The sequence below is a fragment of the Crassostrea angulata genome, unplaced genomic scaffold, assembly GCF_025612915.1.
Source record: "Crassostrea angulata isolate pt1a10 unplaced genomic scaffold, ASM2561291v2 HiC_scaffold_66, whole genome shotgun sequence".
Classification (NCBI taxonomy): Eukaryota; Metazoa; Mollusca; class Bivalvia; order Ostreida; family Ostreidae; genus Magallana; species Magallana angulata.
In genome coordinates this window covers 181,522-201,027 of record NW_026441621.1, presented here as the reverse complement: position 1 = coordinate 201,027, position 19,506 = coordinate 181,522, and the positions used below count along the sequence as shown (strand labels likewise).

The following is a 19,506-nucleotide window of genomic DNA, read 5'->3' as shown; positions in this document are numbered from 1 at the left end:
CAGAATACTGAGTAGGGCTCTTCAAAGAGCATTAACATGTATAAAAAGAAAGAGTTATATTAAGATAATTGAATGCGACTGAAAAACATTGAATGCCATCATAACTTGCTACTGAGGTCGCGTTATAACGTAACCTTGTTAAAAACCAAGCGGTCTTTCTAGCTTATATTATGCATCATCAATAGATCAAGGTCAGTTCGTGGCCCATCTTATAATGGCCGAAGCCGATCACAAAATGTAATCTATTAAAATAACTCTTTTCATTGTAATATTTAATAAAAAGAGTTATCCCTCTTTGCACACTAAGCTACAGTACCGGTATTTATTTATATTGAAGATAATGTTACTCAATACACATACCGGGTAATTAACATTGCTATTAGGATCATTAGAGTTATGTTTCTAAAATAATGAAGCAAGTATTCACATTGGTTAGTATGAAAGTAATTTACCAAAAGTTCTTTTACTTTCTGTAACAACGGGGTTTTCCCCATGACTAAAATTAGAAAAATTTCTGAAGTTATGGATTCAGACAATGCAACACAAATGTAAGTTTATTTTAAAGTTCACAATTTCCTAATTACAATTGGTCATTGATGTATACAAATTGGGTAAAAAATGCATCCAGTAATAATATTCTTGAGTACAGTGTACTTTCAATTTTAGAGGAGAAATTCCTGTTCAGAAAATGTCTGAGTCAGTGTATGTGTGGATGTGTCGAGAGATATATATAGGGACTCCACAACAGGTGGCCTCCAGGAGAGATATAGTGGATATCAGGGAGCTGTTGAGGAATCAAGATGAATATCTGGAGAGATCAATGATGAGTGGAAGTATGAGAGAAGGATTTAGATTACTTGGTTCAGACGTAGACTTTATGATCTGGCAAACTAACATTCGAGTGATCTGGGATTTCTCTCAGTCTGAGTTTTACAACATACACAGACAGGTACTGATTCTCTGTGACAGTTCTGAGAGTCCACCAGGATTTACGTTACTTTGGTTACCATTGGAGAGTGCTGGACAGATAGTGTTGTCATCGTGTGTGAGGATGAATGGAGGACTCTATATATCAAGTTCTAAATACAGGGAGAACGTGTGTGCATCATTGAGTCCTGGTTCTACAATACATGGACCATGTAGCAGTGGAACAAGTGGTTCAATAGAATACGATTTTGCTCATTGTTTTGCCAGTGATTTTTGGCCTCCCTCTGCTGTCTCATGGATAGACAGGTGTCACTCATGGCCTCCACCTCATGTTGTCAATGACATCGTCAGAAATGGATGTCACTTTGTAGCAATAGGACACAAACTAGGAAACCATGAAGACAACGAATGGAGAATTTCTTTCTCTCTGGCAGAATACAAACTTGTGTACTCAATGAATCACACACAGTTCTTAATTTATGGTGTGTTAAAATTGTTCTTAAAGGAAATAATTAACAATGGATTAAGAGATGAAGATAAACTACTGTGTTCCTATCACATGAAAACAGCTGTTTTTTGGGCCATTCAACAAAACACACTACCTCTCTGGTGTCCACAAAATCTCCTGGCCGGTGTCTGGGTCTGCTTCAAACTTCTCCTTAAATGGGTGTACGAAGGAATTAGTCCAAACTTTTTCATTCCAGAAAACAACATGTTTCTGAGCAAAATCCATGGCCAAGCACAAACAAGTTTATTCAGGAGACTGTATGGGTTGTATGAGATGGGTATAGCATTGCTGCTACACAGTCCCTCCATCAGGTCCTCTATCATTGATGTCCTCTGTAATCCCAGACTCGCGGTGTGTACTGATGAACACACTCTGATCTCTGAGGTTGAGTTTGATGTAGGGTTATTTGTCGAGATATTTACTATAGGTTCACAACATCCATCCGACCTACAGCACTGTATGAAGATCCTACACACAATAGAACAGTTGATAGGTTCTCCTCTGTCACAGTATCAAGTTGTAAGTTTACAGAAACATACAGCCACCACCCTTCAGCGTACTGCTTTTATATTACACAACATGTACACAAACACAGGTGTTAACAAACAGGTGTATATTGCTGACAAATTGTCAAGGCATATGCTGAAATTAGCAGCCAAGTTTGGGTTTGTTTCTGACATGTTGTACATTGCCATGTATTATTACAAGACACTCAGATACAGGGAAGCTTTATCTGTTATAGAGATGACAAAGGTCAAGTTAGCACAGCCATATCTGATGTATGTACATCAAGTAGACACAGAGAGGTATACTGAGGCTGTAGGGGGACAGTCCTGGTCTACAAAGATCAGACAGGCTGTAGCAGGGAATATCGAACTTGTCAATGAAATATGTTATATCAGTGAACTGCTACCAGAACAACAATCTAATAGACAAAACGGATTGCCTGCATTGACTATTCCTCCCCATGTACTGTTACACATGTTAGAGTTTTTAAGCTCTAGACATGTTGACACAATGAGAGCACAAGCAGCTCTAGATGAGCTACAGGTTCTAGTTCACCATGATCAGGGACTGTATGTAGATAATGATACCAGAGACATCTCCTGGGAGATCCTGGGGATCTGTCAACAGATCACAGGGAACATCCAGGCTGCCCTGTACTCATACCAACAGTCACTCAGACAACGTCCATTCCATAAAATACAAATTGCTACCACAGAAAGAATCCAAGACTTACACTTTTCGACACCCCATTTTTATTAAATGTCACTCTGACATTATGAGGATAATGCCCTGAACATTTTAACTTGACATGAAATAAGAATACCATGAATGTTGTTAGGTTTTACCTGAGTGTTTAAAACAACCAACAGGAACTTCATGGAAGGTCTTATCTGAGTCTACTGTGCCAGAGTCGTAGTTTTACTGGTTCCTAAAAATATAATGTTTAAATCAATACTTTAAAGAATATGATGTACAAAATTTGGGTGCTAGTTTTTCGCATATTTTTACCAAACTATGTATTTTTATATTTGTGACCTTAGTTGTTTTATGATGGCTATGAAAATATCATAAAACAAGATTTGTAAATTAAATAACTCTAGGGATAAGAGTTCCAAGTTACTTAATGAAATTTTAGCACAATTACATGTTGTTGATATATGGAAGGATAAGCTGAATGATACAGACGGTTTTACATGGTGCGATGCTACTGACACACCAAAAAGTAGAATTGATTTCATTTTTCTAAGCAAATATTTATATTTAAAAGCTAAAAATTAATCTCAGTTCGTAAAATCCCCGGTACACATTCCAACGGAACGAGAATGTCAGATCATATGGCTATACGATTTAACGTTAAATTACACGAAAATGAAAGAGGAACAGGTTATTGGAAACTTAATAAATCTCTACTTGAAAAATCGGATTATAAGGAAAAAATATATGACATTATTCAAAATATCAGTAAATCATGCGTTACTTTTATGCAAAAATGGGAACAGCTGAAACAGGAGGTTAAACGATTTTCTATTCATTATTCAATAAAAAGTCATAAGAGTTACAAAGATCAGATTAAAAACATAGAAAAGGAAATAATCGAGATAGAATCGTTACCTTATTTAGAAATTAATCTGAATAAAAAGCGAACTCTTGAAAGACAACTAAGCGATTTATACGATAGAAGAGCAAAAGGCGCTCAAATTAGATCTCGCGCAAAATGGATAAATGAAGGGGAGAAAAACACGAAATTCTTTTTAGGCTTGGAAAAAAAACACCAAACACAGAATACTATTTATGAACTAAAAGATAAAAATAATGAAACCCTTACTACTGATGATGACATATTAGGTGAAATGTGTTGCTTTTATGAAGAACTCTATCGTAGTAAAAATATAAGTAGTTCTGAAATTGAAAACTACTTACAAAATAGTAATATCATGCGTTTATCTGAAAATGTAAAAAATACATGTGATCAATTTCCAAACTTAGAAGAGTGTAGAGATACCGTAATGAACATGAAACATAATAAATCGCCAGGGTTAGACGAATTACCAGTTGAATTCTATCTATGTTTCTGGGATAAAATATCAATACTCTTTCATAATATGCTTAAAGAAATATTCAGTTTAGACGAAATGACATTTTCACAACGACTTGCTGTATTATCTTAAATTCACTAAAAAGGAGAACGGTCACAGCTTACAAACTATAGACCAATTAGTCTCACTAATACTGATTACAAAATAATTAAGGTCTTCCGTTTCCAACGGAAGACCTTATAGTGATTGTAATGTTTCTTATTAAGGTCTTCCGTTTCCAACGGAAGACCTTCTTGTTATTGCTTTGTTTCTTTTTCACTATTATTTTTATTCTTTTTTTTTTTCTGTCACGTTTTCTCAAAAATGCTTCAGCCGATTTTTTTGAAATTTTCAGATCTTATTTATGACAAAATTTGTAAGAAAAGTACACGGACTTTTTTTGGTCGTCACTTCCGGTACCGAGATATTAAAGATTTTACGTTTTTGCTTGTTCACGATTTTTCTCAAAAAGTATTTACGATAGAACCTTCAAATTTTCAGAGAAGGTAGAGAGTGAACGGCCGCAGTGCCCTTCGCATATCCGAACGTCGGCAGTCACTTCCGGTCGTCACCGGAAGGAAATGAAAAACCTTAATTTTTCAAATTTTTAGATTTGAATTTTATTTATGATTTTATTCGATAGAGACGCTTAAAACACTTCAGAATATGAAATTCGTGTTAAAATCGATCCAGGCATTCCCGAGATTTTGAGTTCAAAAGTTCTGAAGCGAGAGTCCGCGTAGCTCAGTCGTTAGAGTGTTGGACTTGTGCACAGGCGACCCGGGTTCCATCCCCGAGTGCCGATTATTTTTTCTTCCCTAATTTTGTTTTGTTTAACGATTTTACCTTTAAAATGATGGTTTTTATTGTTTTCCGTTTTATTTTTATCATAAATAAAAATAATAACGGCTTTTTTAGTACAAATATAGAGCTCGTTTTTGTCAGCAGTTCGCATCGCCGCCATCAAAGACATGCCGCCGAAGCGCCCCTGCAGTACGACCGCATTAGAGTTCACTGGGTCGCTTTGCCGGCATCAAAGAAATGCCGCCATCTCAATGCTGTATGCACACAACGTTTAGCAATGCACCAACGTTATTCTACATGGCTTAAAAAGGAGGACTGATTAGTATTTGTTCACATATATAGATATACGCTTGCATGTATGCATGCGTTTATTGACACACGTTGCTGATATACTGATTCTCAAAACACTACAAAAAGCTAGAAACACTATAAAACACTATGAAATCTCTCTCTCTCTCTCTCTCTCTCTCTCTCTCTCTCTCTCACCCTGACAACCGGGTGACTGCGATACGGTGTGAAAACTGACCACCCTTGTATCTGTGTTTGGGCCTATGTATTAACAGATGTAAACACTGATCGTTGAAATACACTGTTGAAACAAAGAGTCTGATTATTCACTTTTGACTTATAAAAATCATTACGGCAGGGTGGATTGGGATTATAATCATTTACAATCAGTCTTATAAAGTTTATATTTATTTACAAAAGTCTATAAACATGTACATGTTCGCCCAAAAGCGGGATTAGTGATTAAACAGCGGGGTCAATAATTCTCTCTCTCTCTCTCTCTCTCTCTCTCTCTCTCTCATTATAGCTAGATAAACAATGAATGTGCATATCCGTATAAATTAGCCTAGCGAACATTTTTATGTGGGTATAATATATGTATTAATTTATTAAATCGGAATTTGAATTAATTATTCTCCCCTGGGAATAAACCCCGTTTCAAAATCGCCCTCACTTGGTTTCAGACTTTTGACGAGTCATCGGACAATATGCTTTGCCCTGCGTATAATCTCTCTCGTATGGGGATCCGATTACTATTGATGAAATAAAATCACTATTATTGATGAAATAAAATGTTTTTCTATTAACTTATATAGCAAATTAAAAATGCTGAGGTGGATTGAAAATACGCTTCATATAACAACAGTTTTAATCCAGTGTTTTCTCAGACGTCCGCGTCAATTTGTTCCCGCCCATTTCAAACGTTTTGACCTGTTGCATTCATCTCCATGTACCTAATGTTAATGCTATACATATATTAGAATAAAAGTAAATAAAAAGAAAAAAATCATAATTAAGATTTTGAGATTTTTAAATTTCAAATCAATGGTACAGTGGCTTAAACAGCGCTTATACATTGTTCTAGCATATGTATTTTGTTTAGAATTTGTGTAATATGTGATATTTAGAATTTAATATTCTACGTTCAATATAGAAGTCACCGACCAACCCCCCCCCCCCCCCCCCCCCATTCAAAAAATCATTTAGTTTTTCTGGCCCGATTTTACTTGATCTTTGATCTTGGGCCTTTAATTTTAACTAAGTACCATTCTAAATTACTGTTACCCCATTCTTAATGTCTGCCAAATATGCAGCGGATTGAACAATTAAGAAGAAATTCCTAAGATCAAACGGCGAGTATAGCCTGTACGGGGACTTAAAATCTACACAGTACAAGGGATGTAAGCAGCCGCGTAATATTTCTGTTGTATGTATATTTCTTGTTTTCCGTTTAGTCTGTATCTTCGATAGTGTGTGAACTACTTATGAATGTTAGAACTGTGGAAATTACTGTCTTCAAATTTTTACGTGTTACTGATTTCGTTATTTCTACCTTTATAAAGATTTTTTTAATCCCGCTAAATTAAAACAGTCAAAAATAAAAGTAAACGACACGAAAAAAAAATTATCAACACTGAAATACATGGGTAAAATGCATCAGTCATTGTTTTAGGACTTCCCCAAATTGTTGTTAATCGAATCCGAGATCCACACCTCAAAATTCTATTTTCGATTTATTTACGACGAATATCAAGCTCGGGTCTTTTCACCCCCCTCCAGACACAAACACGCATCAATATTTCAAATGACCTCGCACGGTTACCAAACCTGAATAGTCAGACATCTTACACGTTGTTTTTTATCTCATACAAAAACTCAGCTCCTCTCCCGGGCGGAAACGCCCCAAATTCAAAGACAAATTCGGGAATTATTTCGCGTCAACCATGTTTTGAGACACCTGCAAAGGATGTGTGTTCTTATCTCGCCGGAGCCAAGATTTCTTCTTTCTCTCTATTTCTTCTCTCCTTTGTATATAATTTTCTAGCTAAAATATTCAACAAAAAAGGGATGCTGGACTGTAGTACAGGTTGAAAAACACTCTTTAATTAAGATTTAGACAAAAACAGTCATTTATTATTAGGGTCTTCTGTCTTCAGCGGACGACCCTTCTATTCTTATTGTTATTAGGGTCTTCCGTTTACAAAGGAAGACCCTCTTTTTTTCTACGGTTTCTTTTTATTACCGGTTATTAGACCTGTTCTATGGTCAAAAGACCTCTTATTTAATATGAAATAAAATGTGGCTGGTCCTTAAAACTAGGGATCCAATGGGGTGTATAATCCTTCATCCATCGCTCTTTTAGATAACATGTGCATTTCCTGATAAGTTTTGTTGATGAAGGTAAAAGACAAGGTCATTTTCTATTCTAAAAATCGGACGGAAGACCTCCTCGTTGCTCGCAACGAGATCGTGTCTAGTTATTATTATTTTTTTTTTTTGTCCGTTTTTTTGTCCACAAGATTTCTCAGAGATGGCTGGATAGATTCTCTTGAAATTTTTAGGAGTGAAAAAGAACGATAATATCTCCAGGCGTTTTTTTTCTCATTTTTTCGAAATTCACTTCCTGTCATCCGTTTCCTGTCCCGCAACAAAAAGCTATGGACAATGAGATCTCAGAAACGATAAAGACTTGGACATCCAAACTTTGAGGGAATATAGACCTATTGTTGTAGATGTGTTTAAACTATTTTGTTTTGTTCGTCGTAACTTCCGGTCGTCACAGGAAGCACTTCAAAAATTATGTTTTTACACATTTTATTTCTTTAACACAAAATTGAAATATAAGTATAAGCGCTTTCATATGTCATCTATCCGATGATTAATAAACAAAAAAAATTACTTCCGGTGAGATATCTCAAATATCTCAGGTACTCTTTTTAAAACAACTATTATTACAGCGAGATCTCATAAACTGTAAGTGACCAAGACACAAAGCTTACATGGCTGGTAGACATTTGATAGAAGATGTGTTTAACCGCTCTCATTATGTCAACCGTCACTTCCGGTCCACACCCGAAGAGTTCAAACAATTCAAGTTGGTTAAGAGTTTAACTGTTTTTGTTTGACAATGTAAGACAAATTGATAGCCAATAAAGTCCTGTTGTGTAATGGTTAAGAAATACTAACTTTCATTTTCATCAAACACTTCCGTTTGTCCGTTTCCTGTCCCGAAACAAAAAACCTGGATTCCTAGAGATCTTAAAAACGGTGATGACTTGAATAATCAAACTTTGTGGGATGATAGAAGTATGTATGTACATGTGTTTACACTATAATGTATTGTTCGGCGTAACTTCCGGTCGTCACCGGAAACACTTGAAAAGTTTTTTTTTTTATGTTTTATTCATTTTACATAAAATAAAAATATCAGTATATAATCTTACATATGTCATCTATATAATGTTAAATTAGCAAATAAATTTTACTTCCGGTGAGAAATCTCAAATATATCTGTGTAACTTTCATTTTTACAAATTTGATGTCCACAAGATTTTTGTCACTGTAAGTGATTCAGACACGAAGCTCTCATGATTGATAGAAATTTGATTGCGGGTGTGTTTAATGGGTTTAATTTTGTCAACTGTCACTTCCGGCTCTTACCGGAAGGGTTCAAACAAATAATGTTTTTAACAAGTTTAACTGATTTTCTTGGGTGTTTCATCTAGCCTGATAAACAGAGATGTACGCTAAGCAAATGTACGAGAAATACCAGCTTTTGTTTTTATTAATCACTTCCGTTTGTCTGTTTCCGGTCCCGAGACAAAAACTATTGTTTCAAAGAGATCTTAGATTTGGCAGAGACGTGAACAACCAAACTCTGAGGAAAGATTGACTTATAATTGTACAAATGTTTAACATTTTTGTTTAGATCGGCGTTGCTTCCGGTCGTCACAAAAAGTACTTCAAAAATTGATTTCTTTTTCATTCTTGTTGTTTTATATGTAAGTAACGTCTGGATATATCATTCACAATAATTATGATATCCAATTTTTATTCTATGTGAGAGAAGCAATGTCTTACAGTTAAATTGATACATGTATATCAAAACGGAAGACCTTTTTGTTGCTTTTGCAACAAGTGTCTAGTTGCCTTTATATTTGCTCGCCGTCTACAAAAAGTTATTGATAACTATATAGGAAATGAACAAACAGCATATATAAAAGGAAGATATATTGGAAGCAACGCAAGGCTTAAACTTGATATTTTCGAATATTGTGAAAATAATAATCAAAACGGTATATTACTATTCCTAGACTTTGAAAAAGCTTTAGACTCAGTTGAATGGAATTTTCTTTTTAAAACTTTGAAAAAATTTAATTTTGGACCAGATTTTATAAAATGGATAAAAATCCTGTATAAAAACCCCGTTTTCCGTTTAAAAAATAATGGATGGATTTCAAAAACATGCGCAATGAATAGAGGTATAAGACAAGGGTGTCCGATTTCTGCTATATTATATTTATTTGTTGCGGAAATTCTATCAAGTAAAATTAAAGAAAATAATTTAATACATGGATCTACCTCGAAAGATTTACAAGATGAAATAAAAAATGTACAGCACGCGGACGATATGACGGTTACTTTAGGAGATATAGAATCCATGAAACATGCTATTGACACCATAGATAAATTTTGCAAATTAGCTGGATCAAAGATAAACCTATCAAAAACTGAATGCATATTGTTAGGAAATTTAAAAGACCAGTTCGAAAATCTAGAAGGTATTAAAGTAGCTAAACAGGCTGTAAAATGCTTAGGTATTTTTGTAGGACACGACAAAATCGAGTGTTATAATAAAAACTTGATGAAGATTTACCACGATATTGAAATTTTGTTTGAATCATGGAAAAAGAGAAAATTAACATTATTCGGTAAAGTTACTGTAGTTAATTCTCTTGCCTTACCTAAACTTATATATGTTTCCAGTATTTTAGAACTTCCCGAAAGAAATTATGTGAATGATATAAATAGACTAATATATAATTTTATATGGAATAAAACAGACAGAATCAAACGAAATACGATCATAGGTGATATTATGGATGGGGGTATAGGCATTACCGACATAGACTCTAAATTAAAGGCTATAAAGGCAACATGGATTGCCCACCTACTTACAACTAATCATGTTGTAAAAAAATACATAGATAGTCTCTGTAAAGCGCTGAATATCAATATAAACTATTTAATTAGTACAACAGAAATATCGACTGGAAATTATGGTATACTAAAAAACTTTCCAGAATTTTATAAGCAAGTTTTTACCTGTTTTAATCTATGTAAAGATTTTCAGCAAAATAATGACAGATCAATAAATACCGAATCGTTTTTATTACAACCAATTTGGTCAAATACTTCATTTACTTTTAAAGGTAAAACGATATGTTTTGATGAATGGATTAAAAGCGGAATACTGTATGTTAAAGACATCTTTAAAGAAAACGGTAAATTAAAAAGTACAAAAGACATATTTGATAGGTTAAACAAAAAAAGCAATTGGATCTGCGAGTATAAAATAATACAAAAAGTGTTTAAAAAATTTGAATTCATGTATGATTTTTCTAAAATCCCCTATATCAAAATGCAACAGAATGACAAAGAATACAAAACTAAATGTTTTTATTCGAAGCTTGTAAAGCTCAAATTTCAAAGTCCAATTTCACAAGGAAAGCTTGGTAGGGATTTCCAAATCCCAGATAAGGAAGTTTGGAAATCAATATATTTCAACAAAATTAAAAATGTCAAAGATAAAAGTATTGCGGAATTTAATTATAAACTTCTAAACAATTTACTAAGTAATAATCTGTTAATTAGTAAGTGGAATAAAGGGGTAAATAATAAATGCAAAATGTGTAGAACCGAGATAGAAAATGCACAGCATCTAATTTTTGATTGTGTAAATGTAAAACATGTTTGGCATATGGCAAGCCAATGCTTAAATTTTAATATTGTTTGAAAAAATGTCATTGTTGGTTTTTTTGTTGATGATAACGAAACAACAAAGCTTTATAATATCTTCCTCTCATTTATTGCATTCAGAATTTACAAATATAAAATGTTCTGTAGAGTTGAAAACTTAGAAGAAACAAGTCAATCGTTAAGAATGTATATTAAAGAGAATACTTTATCATATTGTTCAGTTCTATCCTTTTTACATCAAATGAAAGAAAAGAAACTTTTTCAAAACTTTGCATTTTTACTATGAATATGCATTTATGCTATGAATATGTATTTATGCAGATAACTATTATGTATGTATATATATATATATTTATATACGCCCACCCTCCGAGGGAGACAGTCCCTCTGTTGAATACAAGGGTTTCTAACATGGACACAGACTTTGACTGATGGTAGTGAAACCCTTCGTTATGTGTGGGCCAAAAAAATCACATGTAATTATCAATGCAATGATTTTTTTCCACTTTTTTCTGATTAACACATACAGGTAGCATCTTTAAATTATTTCATAAAAACTTGATATATATCGTTTTTTCAACATATGTTGATTTTTTTATTTTTTTCTGATTAACTCATATACATATACAGTGTACATTTTTAGTTTATAAAAACCTGATATATATTGTAAATATTTTCACCATATGCTATTTTCTGATATGTTATTAATACTTGTTTATTAGGAATCAATAAATGGTATTAAAAAAAAAAAGATTTTGCAGTTGAGATCATTAATGCATCTTTTGCTTAAAAAGCATCCCCCAGAAGAAAATTAAACTATTCACTTATTCTCTATGAAATGTCAAACCTTGATATAATAAAATATGTACATGTAATATTTCATTCCAACTTATTTTTACCTATTTACAATGAAAACCTATGATGCCTCTTCACCCCTTGTGCGAATGTTATTGTCATTTAAATTTTAGACCACGTGATTTTATTTGACCCTTTCAGTTTTGCAGTAAAAATCATGCCTCCTGTTTATATTCTATCTTAAAAGTTTGTAGTAAAATATAAAATCTAGAAGTTTATTGATTTTAAACTTTATCTTCATTAATTGGTGTATAAAATGTGTTCTAGAAATAAATTTGACAATACAAAAAATAGTTTTTGTCTGCTGTTGCAACAATTAACATGCTTGTTGAGATCCCCCCTGAGGATTAATTTTCGATCCCCGCCTGACCTAGTAATAGCATCAATAGTGAAACAGACTATACTATTTTATGCAGAATGTTCCTTGAAAATGGCTCGATATACTAAGTTTTTATGCAAAACAGACACCCATTATTTTTCTAAAAACACGGTATTGCACACCACAAGCATCAAACATGGCTATGATTTTATTAAGCAACCCAATGTTTATATTTTCAGCCACTCTACACGTGGTTAAACACGAACGATAACTATGTTCTGAATATTATCGTTTGATGTAAATAACCGCTTGATGGTGAAATAAGACATTAATGTTCTAACATAAATCAAAGTAGGATATAATGTGAAAAACGACCGGTACTTACGTATTTTGAGAATATTATCCGAACACTTATACTTCCGCTCGAAATTTCACAGGAACTGAACAAATCTCGATGAAGTCTCGTGAACTTTCATTTGAGCACATCTGGATTTATTACATACTTACGCTGTAGCAACGATAAAAAAAATATTCCAAACACATTCGCAGGGGTTAATTGGGACAATTTTGTATAAGTTTTTGAATTTAATAAATGTCAATAAAAGCATATTATTGTTTCATTGTTTATTCAACAGATCATAATAATTTGCACCATTACAATCTATGTCTATGGCTGGATTTCAGAAAACAAGAGGCCCATGGGCCAGATTGCTCACATGAGCAAAACTAGCCATAATAAAATCAGCTTTATAGAGTCATGTACACAATATCTGGTATCTGGACAATGTAGTTACATTGTAGATAGATCCTGAATTCAAGTATTTCTCCAGATATGATATATTAAAAATTGAGCCCTATTTGTTACAGTCTTAAAAACTGCAATACTCATATATATATATATATATATATATATATATAAGTATTGCAGTTTTTAAGAACATGATCAAACATTGAACCTCTTGTGGGGCCCAAGAATTGTCCTGCAACCAAGATATTTACCTGATCCCTGTTGTCATGATACAAAAGACCGTACAGTCTATTTGACTGTAAACTGCAATATTTACATAAACCAGTGTCTTTGTCCCTGATAGCAGAAGTACCGGTACTTCTAATGAGTTTTGGTATGCATGGTCAAAACATTTCATTATTGACTTCTGCAGTATGTTAATATTCAATTATGCAATTGCAGAATATTATATAAATATCATTAATGAATCATTTTTTGAATATTATATGTTAATCATTATACGGTCCAATGTGATAAGGCCCTTCTTGTTTTAATGGATTTGATAACCTCAGACCATCTTGGATCACCACTTAATTCTCAAAGAATGATTCATTATTGAAAAGAGAATTATTGTTATTTTCTGCTTTTTGTCTTATTATAACTTTTTACTGGCCTTCTTAGTTGTTTCCAACACATGGTCACTTTCAAAGTTAAAGGACTACCCTAGTCCTATAGTTTAAGGTTTTTCTTCTTTGATAAGTTACTATTCGTTCCTATCCACTTTGACTCAACATTTGAAAAAAACCTTGTACCACAATGTATCACCAACAAGTTTCATTGAAGGGATCAGAACAGGAGAAACGAGTCTTGGTTCCGTGGAAGAATGCGAAGGTGTTACTACCAGTGATGGCAAACATTGAGGTTCTATCACTCTCTGTGAGTTCATAGTGTGTCAATTATTAATGAATCATAATGTGATAATCATCATAAAACTTAATAATGGAATAAAAAACATGTGTTGACCAATGTACAATATATTTCTCCACTTTGAAATGAAGGGTTGGCTGAAACAGAACCCATCAAACTTGACCCTGATCAGACAAACAGGCCCCACCCCCTCCTCCTGCCCTGAGGAACTATGTACCTACAAGGTATGAAGGGAGATACTGTTACATTTGGCTGTGTATTGTTTTTACTGTTTTTGGCAGAAACAGGCTTTTGTTAGAAATCAAGTACTAGTACATCGCTAAATGTCGAACATATGTTAATGAGAATAGGTATATCCAGACACAAGTGTAATTCAAATCCAGACTAACTTGTTGAAAAATTGTTTTCTAAATGTTGTACATGCTTAATATATTAAACATTATTTACAGTATTTGGAAATAGATATTTTACTGGGACTAAGAATTTCTTTACAAAACGACAACTTTTGAATTTAGACATCACTTATTAGATGTTTTTTGCTAGTTGTAATGAATATTCAGGGTTTTTTAATTCAAATTTATGACTTTCATTGTGATTTCAAAGGTTAGAGTTGCTTATGTATAATTTTGTTTTTGAAGGGGGAAATCACAAACACTGACCTAGAGAGCTTTGGTATCTACCAGCTGGATACAACTGTATGGTGTGTACACTCATGCCTGATAAAACAGTGAAACAAGTGATTACTGCTGAGACACCTAGCAGAAGTTTACATTATAGTTTATGACATATAACAAACAGAGTGTTATAGTTTGAGTTACTGTAATTCCTAATTAAATGCGAGGAATTTATATCTGTATCAAATTGCGAGACTCACATCTCAAAGATTTAAAGATCTTGCTTTTTGTTTCAGACGGATGTTAACTATGGTAAATAGATTTATGATAAAAATTTGGCGATATTTTACATTTTTCCAATTTGGTGCAAGACAGATGAATCGCGGAATTAAGTACTAGCATAAAATTAGGAATCTACAGTAGTTGTAAGATTAGTGATGAGACACTGAGCACCAGTTTAGCCATGTCACAGACTGAAAAAAGGAAAAATTAAGATGAACATGTTTGAAGGATTTAAAGTCAGCTCTGATGATGTCCTGACATAAGTCAAATAATCTTGATAGGACTTGAAGCAATGGTTCAAACATTGGATAGACTAGGGATGCAGTCACTGATAGTCTGTATGTTTTAGGCTTATTCTGAGCGGCTTGCCCTACAAACATCAGTACAGCGACCTTCACCTTGGTTCCACAGTCACAGTCTACAACTGTCACATGTGTGCCTTCAAACAGGTACGTTACAACTGTCACATGCGTGCCTTCAAACAGGTACGTCAAGATTTTTTCAGACCTTAATTAAGTCATTGAGAAATTGGAAATGGCATTTTGGAATTTTGTGGCACCTAAAAAATGTCTCGTAAAAAATTGAAATTGAAGGTCCTTTATAGGTTTATTTTGATTTTCTCGATAAATTTTAAAAGATTCTTGTTTGGATTACATGTACCCTTTAAGAAAAGACCTTGGATGTAATACCGTATTTCAGTTTCCCAAGATCTGCATTATTATCCCTAAGTTTTACTTTTCCCATTATTTTTCAGTTTCCCAAGATCTGTATTGTTTGTTGTATGAGCTCCAGCTTCAGAGTGACTGAGTTTTCTGTCATTACTCCGCAGGTTAAGGTAAGAAACAGTGTTAGAATTGTCATGGACCCTATTAAAACCCCCCACTCCCCCCCACCCCCCAAAAAAAAAAGAAAGAAAAGAAAAACATTTATTTTTATTTATCATTTTTGCTGGCTGTAACCAAAGCATTATGCATTATTAAGTGAATGAAACTTCCTGTAATTCATTACAGTTTAAAAGACAGATGATCATTGACAAATAAGTGTTAAGATTTTTGCGGAAAACACAATTCATTGCCATTTTGTTCTATTTTTGAAATCTCAAAGCAAAGAGTTCAGGGTAATTTGAAGAAAACAGTGTCACTTCGATGTAATTTCTAAGTGAACAGGCTTCTATTTAAAGAGTTTGTTATAAAATTCTTTTTTTATTCTTTATAAAGAAAAGTGTTTTGAAAAGCCAATAGATGAGTGCTGTAAATACACAACTTTCTCACAAATTCTGTTCTCCTTATTTTAGAGTCTTAAACCCTCTGCTTTCATCAGAAAATGGCTATGGAGATATTCAGTCACCAAGATGATGATCTTCCAGTTTTCCCGATTTCTTATTTCTCTGTACAACAAGTTCCACACCAGCCTGTGGTAAGACGTGTCACAGTTGCTTTACAGTATAGGTTCTTTGCTTTGATTATACATGGAAGTCCAGGCATGTGGATTACTTACATTAATTTTTCTTTTCATATTTTAATGAATACTTGTCAAATGTTGTGTTAAAATCTGAAAGGAAAGTATAAGTTGAGGAATGTAAAATTTGGCTGTGGTTGTAGCTCTTGGTTTGCTTGGTTTACCTATGATTAGCTCTCGGTTTGACTGGTTTACCTGTGGTTGGAGCTTTCTGTTAGTCTGGTTTACCTGTGATTGTAGCTCTCGGTTTGACTGGTTTACCTGTGGTTGGAGCTTTCTGTTAGTCTGGTTTACCTGTGATTGTAAATCTTGGTTTGACTGGTTTACCTGTGATTGTAGCTCTCGGTTTGACTGGTTTACCTGTGGTTGGAGCTTTCTGTTAGTCTGGTTTACCTGTGATTGTAAATCTCGGTTTGACTGGTTTACCTGTGATTGTAGCTCTCTGTTTGACTGGTTTACCTGTTATTGTAGCTCTCGGTTTGACTGGCTGCTAGAGAAGTATGTGAACTGTGAAATGAACCTTCCTAAGCGAGACTACATGAAGGAATTTCTGTCTACACCTCACAGCTGTCTCCTGCTCGGAAGGGAAATAGATACGAAGGTGACATAATTTTGAATATAGTGTAGATATCTAGATACATGTATCTGTAGATATCTCATTTTCTTATTTCAATCTTTAGCTTATTTTATCCTCATTGTTCCATATACATAAAAAGTATTTTTGATCATCTGTCAGTATTTTGGTGACACTTTCTCTGTGTAGATTTTAGATTAATTCTGAGTTTTTTATTGCAGCCCTTGGACAGTTTCCTACCCGTTATCCCCCTGTGCTCAGACATTGTGTTTGATTCAGCTTTGATCCACAGAGTCGGATACGATATCATCCAGAACTTGAGAACTGTGGAACACCTAAACTCGGATCTATATTGGTTGTACCACAGTCAAGATCAGGATGTCACTCAGGTAATTACCACAGTCAAAATCAAGATGACACTCAGGTAATTACCACAGTCAAGATCAGGATGTCACTCAGGTAATTACCACAGTCAAAATCAAGATGACACTCAGGTAATTACCACAGTCAAGATCAGGATGTCACTCAGGTAATTAACACAGTCAAGATCAGGATGTCACTCAGGTAATTACCAGTCAAGATCAGGATGACACTTAGGTAATTAACACAGTCAAGATCAGGATGTCACTCAGGTAATTACCAGTCAAGATTAGGATGACACTCAGGTAATTATCACAGTCAAGGTCAGGATGTCACTCAGGTAATTACCACAGTCAAGATCAGGATGTCACTCAGGTAATTACCACAGTCAAAATCAAGATGACACTCAGGTAATTACCAGTCAAGATCAGGATGACACTCAGGTAATTATCACAGTCAAGTTTAGGATGTTGTTCAGGTAATTACCACAGTCAAGATCAGGATGACACTCAGGTAATTATCACAGTCAAGATCAGGATGTCACTCAGGTAATTATCACAGTCAAGATCAGGATGACACTCAGGTAATTATCACAGTCAAGATCAGGATGTCACTCAGGTAATTATCACAGTCAAGATCAGGATGTCATTCAGGTAATTACCACAGTCAAGATTAGGATGTTACTCAGGTAATTACCACAGTCAAGATCAGGATGTCACTCAGGTAATTATCACAGTCAAGATCAGGATGTCATTCAGGTAATTACCACAGTCAAGATTAGGATGTTACTCAGGTAATTACCACAGTCAAGATCAGGATGTCACTCAGGTAATTACCACAGTCAAGATTAGGATGTTACTCAGGTAATTACCACAGTCAAGATCAGGATGTCACTCAGGTAATTATCACAGTCAAGATCAGGATGTCATTCAGGTAATTACCACAGTCAAGATTAGGATGTTACTCAGGTAATTACCACAGTCAAGATCAGGATGTTACTCAGGTAATTACCACAGTCAAGATTAGGATGTTACTCAGGTAATTACCACAGTCAAGATTAGGATGTTACTCAGGTAATTACCACAGTCAAGATCAGGATGACACTCAGGTAATTACCACAGTCAAGATCAGGATGTCACTCAGGTAATTATCACAGTCAAGATCAGGATGTGACTCAGGTTATTATCATGATATAGCATTGATTAATGCCTCCAAGAGTTGGTGGAATAAGTCACATCATAGCAGTATTGGACAATGAATCAATTGGTTTATAAAATACCAAAATTACATGTACCATCCATCAGCAGGAGACCATATCTGTATTTGACATATTTTTAAAATCTATGTAGATTGTGTAACTTTTGATATGTTTATTTCAAAATCATGTTTTGTTTACCTGAATTTAAAAAGGATCTGTTTTCATTTTGTGAATTATAGTCTGCTGTTTTATTTGGTTGTAGGTATTGATAGGGTATATACAGTTCTGTCCTGATACAGGGGGGGTTCTCTTGATGGATGATACAGGGTGTCACAAATGTCTTACCCTGACAGGACGAGACAAAAGTGAGCTCTCATTTTCATCTTTGAATGGGTGTCTGGTGGCTATACAGAAGTACAGCATCGTGTTTGAAAAATTCCAACTCTGTCAGTACCCCAACTGTAACTCTTATGGAGATCAAAGTTATGTCAGAGGTTCTAGAGAAGACCATTACCTGGTGGTGTCTATCTCGAACATAGAGATCCTAATAAAGAACAAAAAATCTAAAGTCAGCACCGACAAAGAGCGAGTTCTGTGTTGTGTGATCCACAAGGAATCTCTGTTATTAGATGGAGTGAGCTCAGGGAGGCCCCACTTCAGGTTCACAGCTTTCGGTTACTTCCTGGATACTTCCTGGTCGGAGGAGGAAGTTCATGACTTTGGGAACGATGCTCTTAAATTTTGGAAAGAACGGTATCTGGCTGATGATGTCACATGGACATATGCAGGAGGAGACGACAAAACGAGAAATCTGCTGTCGGCCACCAAAATCCTGCTGTTCCAGAACGCCTCGGTCAAGTGGTACAACACACTGCAACCAGGCAAGCATTACTGGTTCTCCTCAGAGGGTGGACTGACTCCAGTGTCTGCCAAGAGTTCTCTGAAGTTTCTGAAGAAGGCTGAGAAACAAGCTGGGGGTAAAACCTGTGTACTTGTCCCATCAGATTTATGGGTCACTGAGAGAAAACTAGATTACAGGTGTCAACAGATGGTAAGGACATAAATGAATGTGTTAGATAATACATGTTGATGTAGAAAGTATCC

At 34.5% G+C, this 19,506-nt stretch overlaps 2 protein-coding genes across 4 annotated transcripts in view; both read left to right on the top strand.

Moving 5' to 3' along the window:
* LOC128168884 (CST complex subunit CTC1-like) overlaps positions 1 to 19,506 on the top strand; it is a 43,596-nt gene that overhangs the window by 12,589 nt on the left and 11,501 nt on the right. For all 3 annotated transcript variants that reach the window (XR_008241474.1, XM_052835031.1, XM_052835032.1), the window contains exons 9-17: positions 13,833 to 13,925; positions 14,048 to 14,140; positions 14,555 to 14,616; positions 15,162 to 15,261; positions 15,567 to 15,647; positions 16,107 to 16,228; positions 16,742 to 16,871; positions 17,066 to 17,233; positions 18,665 to 19,453. Coding sequence is in view for 2 of the 3 variants with exons in the window: in XM_052835031.1 (XP_052690991.1) it covers positions 13,833 to 13,925; positions 14,048 to 14,140; positions 14,555 to 14,616; positions 15,162 to 15,261; positions 15,567 to 15,647; positions 16,107 to 16,228; positions 16,742 to 16,871; positions 17,066 to 17,233; positions 18,665 to 19,453 (1,638 nt within the window). In the remaining variant the exon portion in view is untranslated. The remainder of the gene's footprint in view (positions 1 to 13,832; positions 13,926 to 14,047; positions 14,141 to 14,554; positions 14,617 to 15,161; positions 15,262 to 15,566; positions 15,648 to 16,106; positions 16,229 to 16,741; positions 16,872 to 17,065; positions 17,234 to 18,664; positions 19,454 to 19,506) is intronic.
* Positions 373 to 4,184, top strand: LOC128168887 (uncharacterized). Its single transcript, XM_052835036.1, has 2 exons — positions 373 to 548; positions 667 to 4,184. Exons 1-2 carry the CDS (start codon positions 493 to 495, stop codon positions 2,699 to 2,701), a joined length of 2,091 nt encoding a protein of 696 aa, XP_052690996.1. The 5' UTR covers positions 373 to 492; the 3' UTR covers positions 2,702 to 4,184.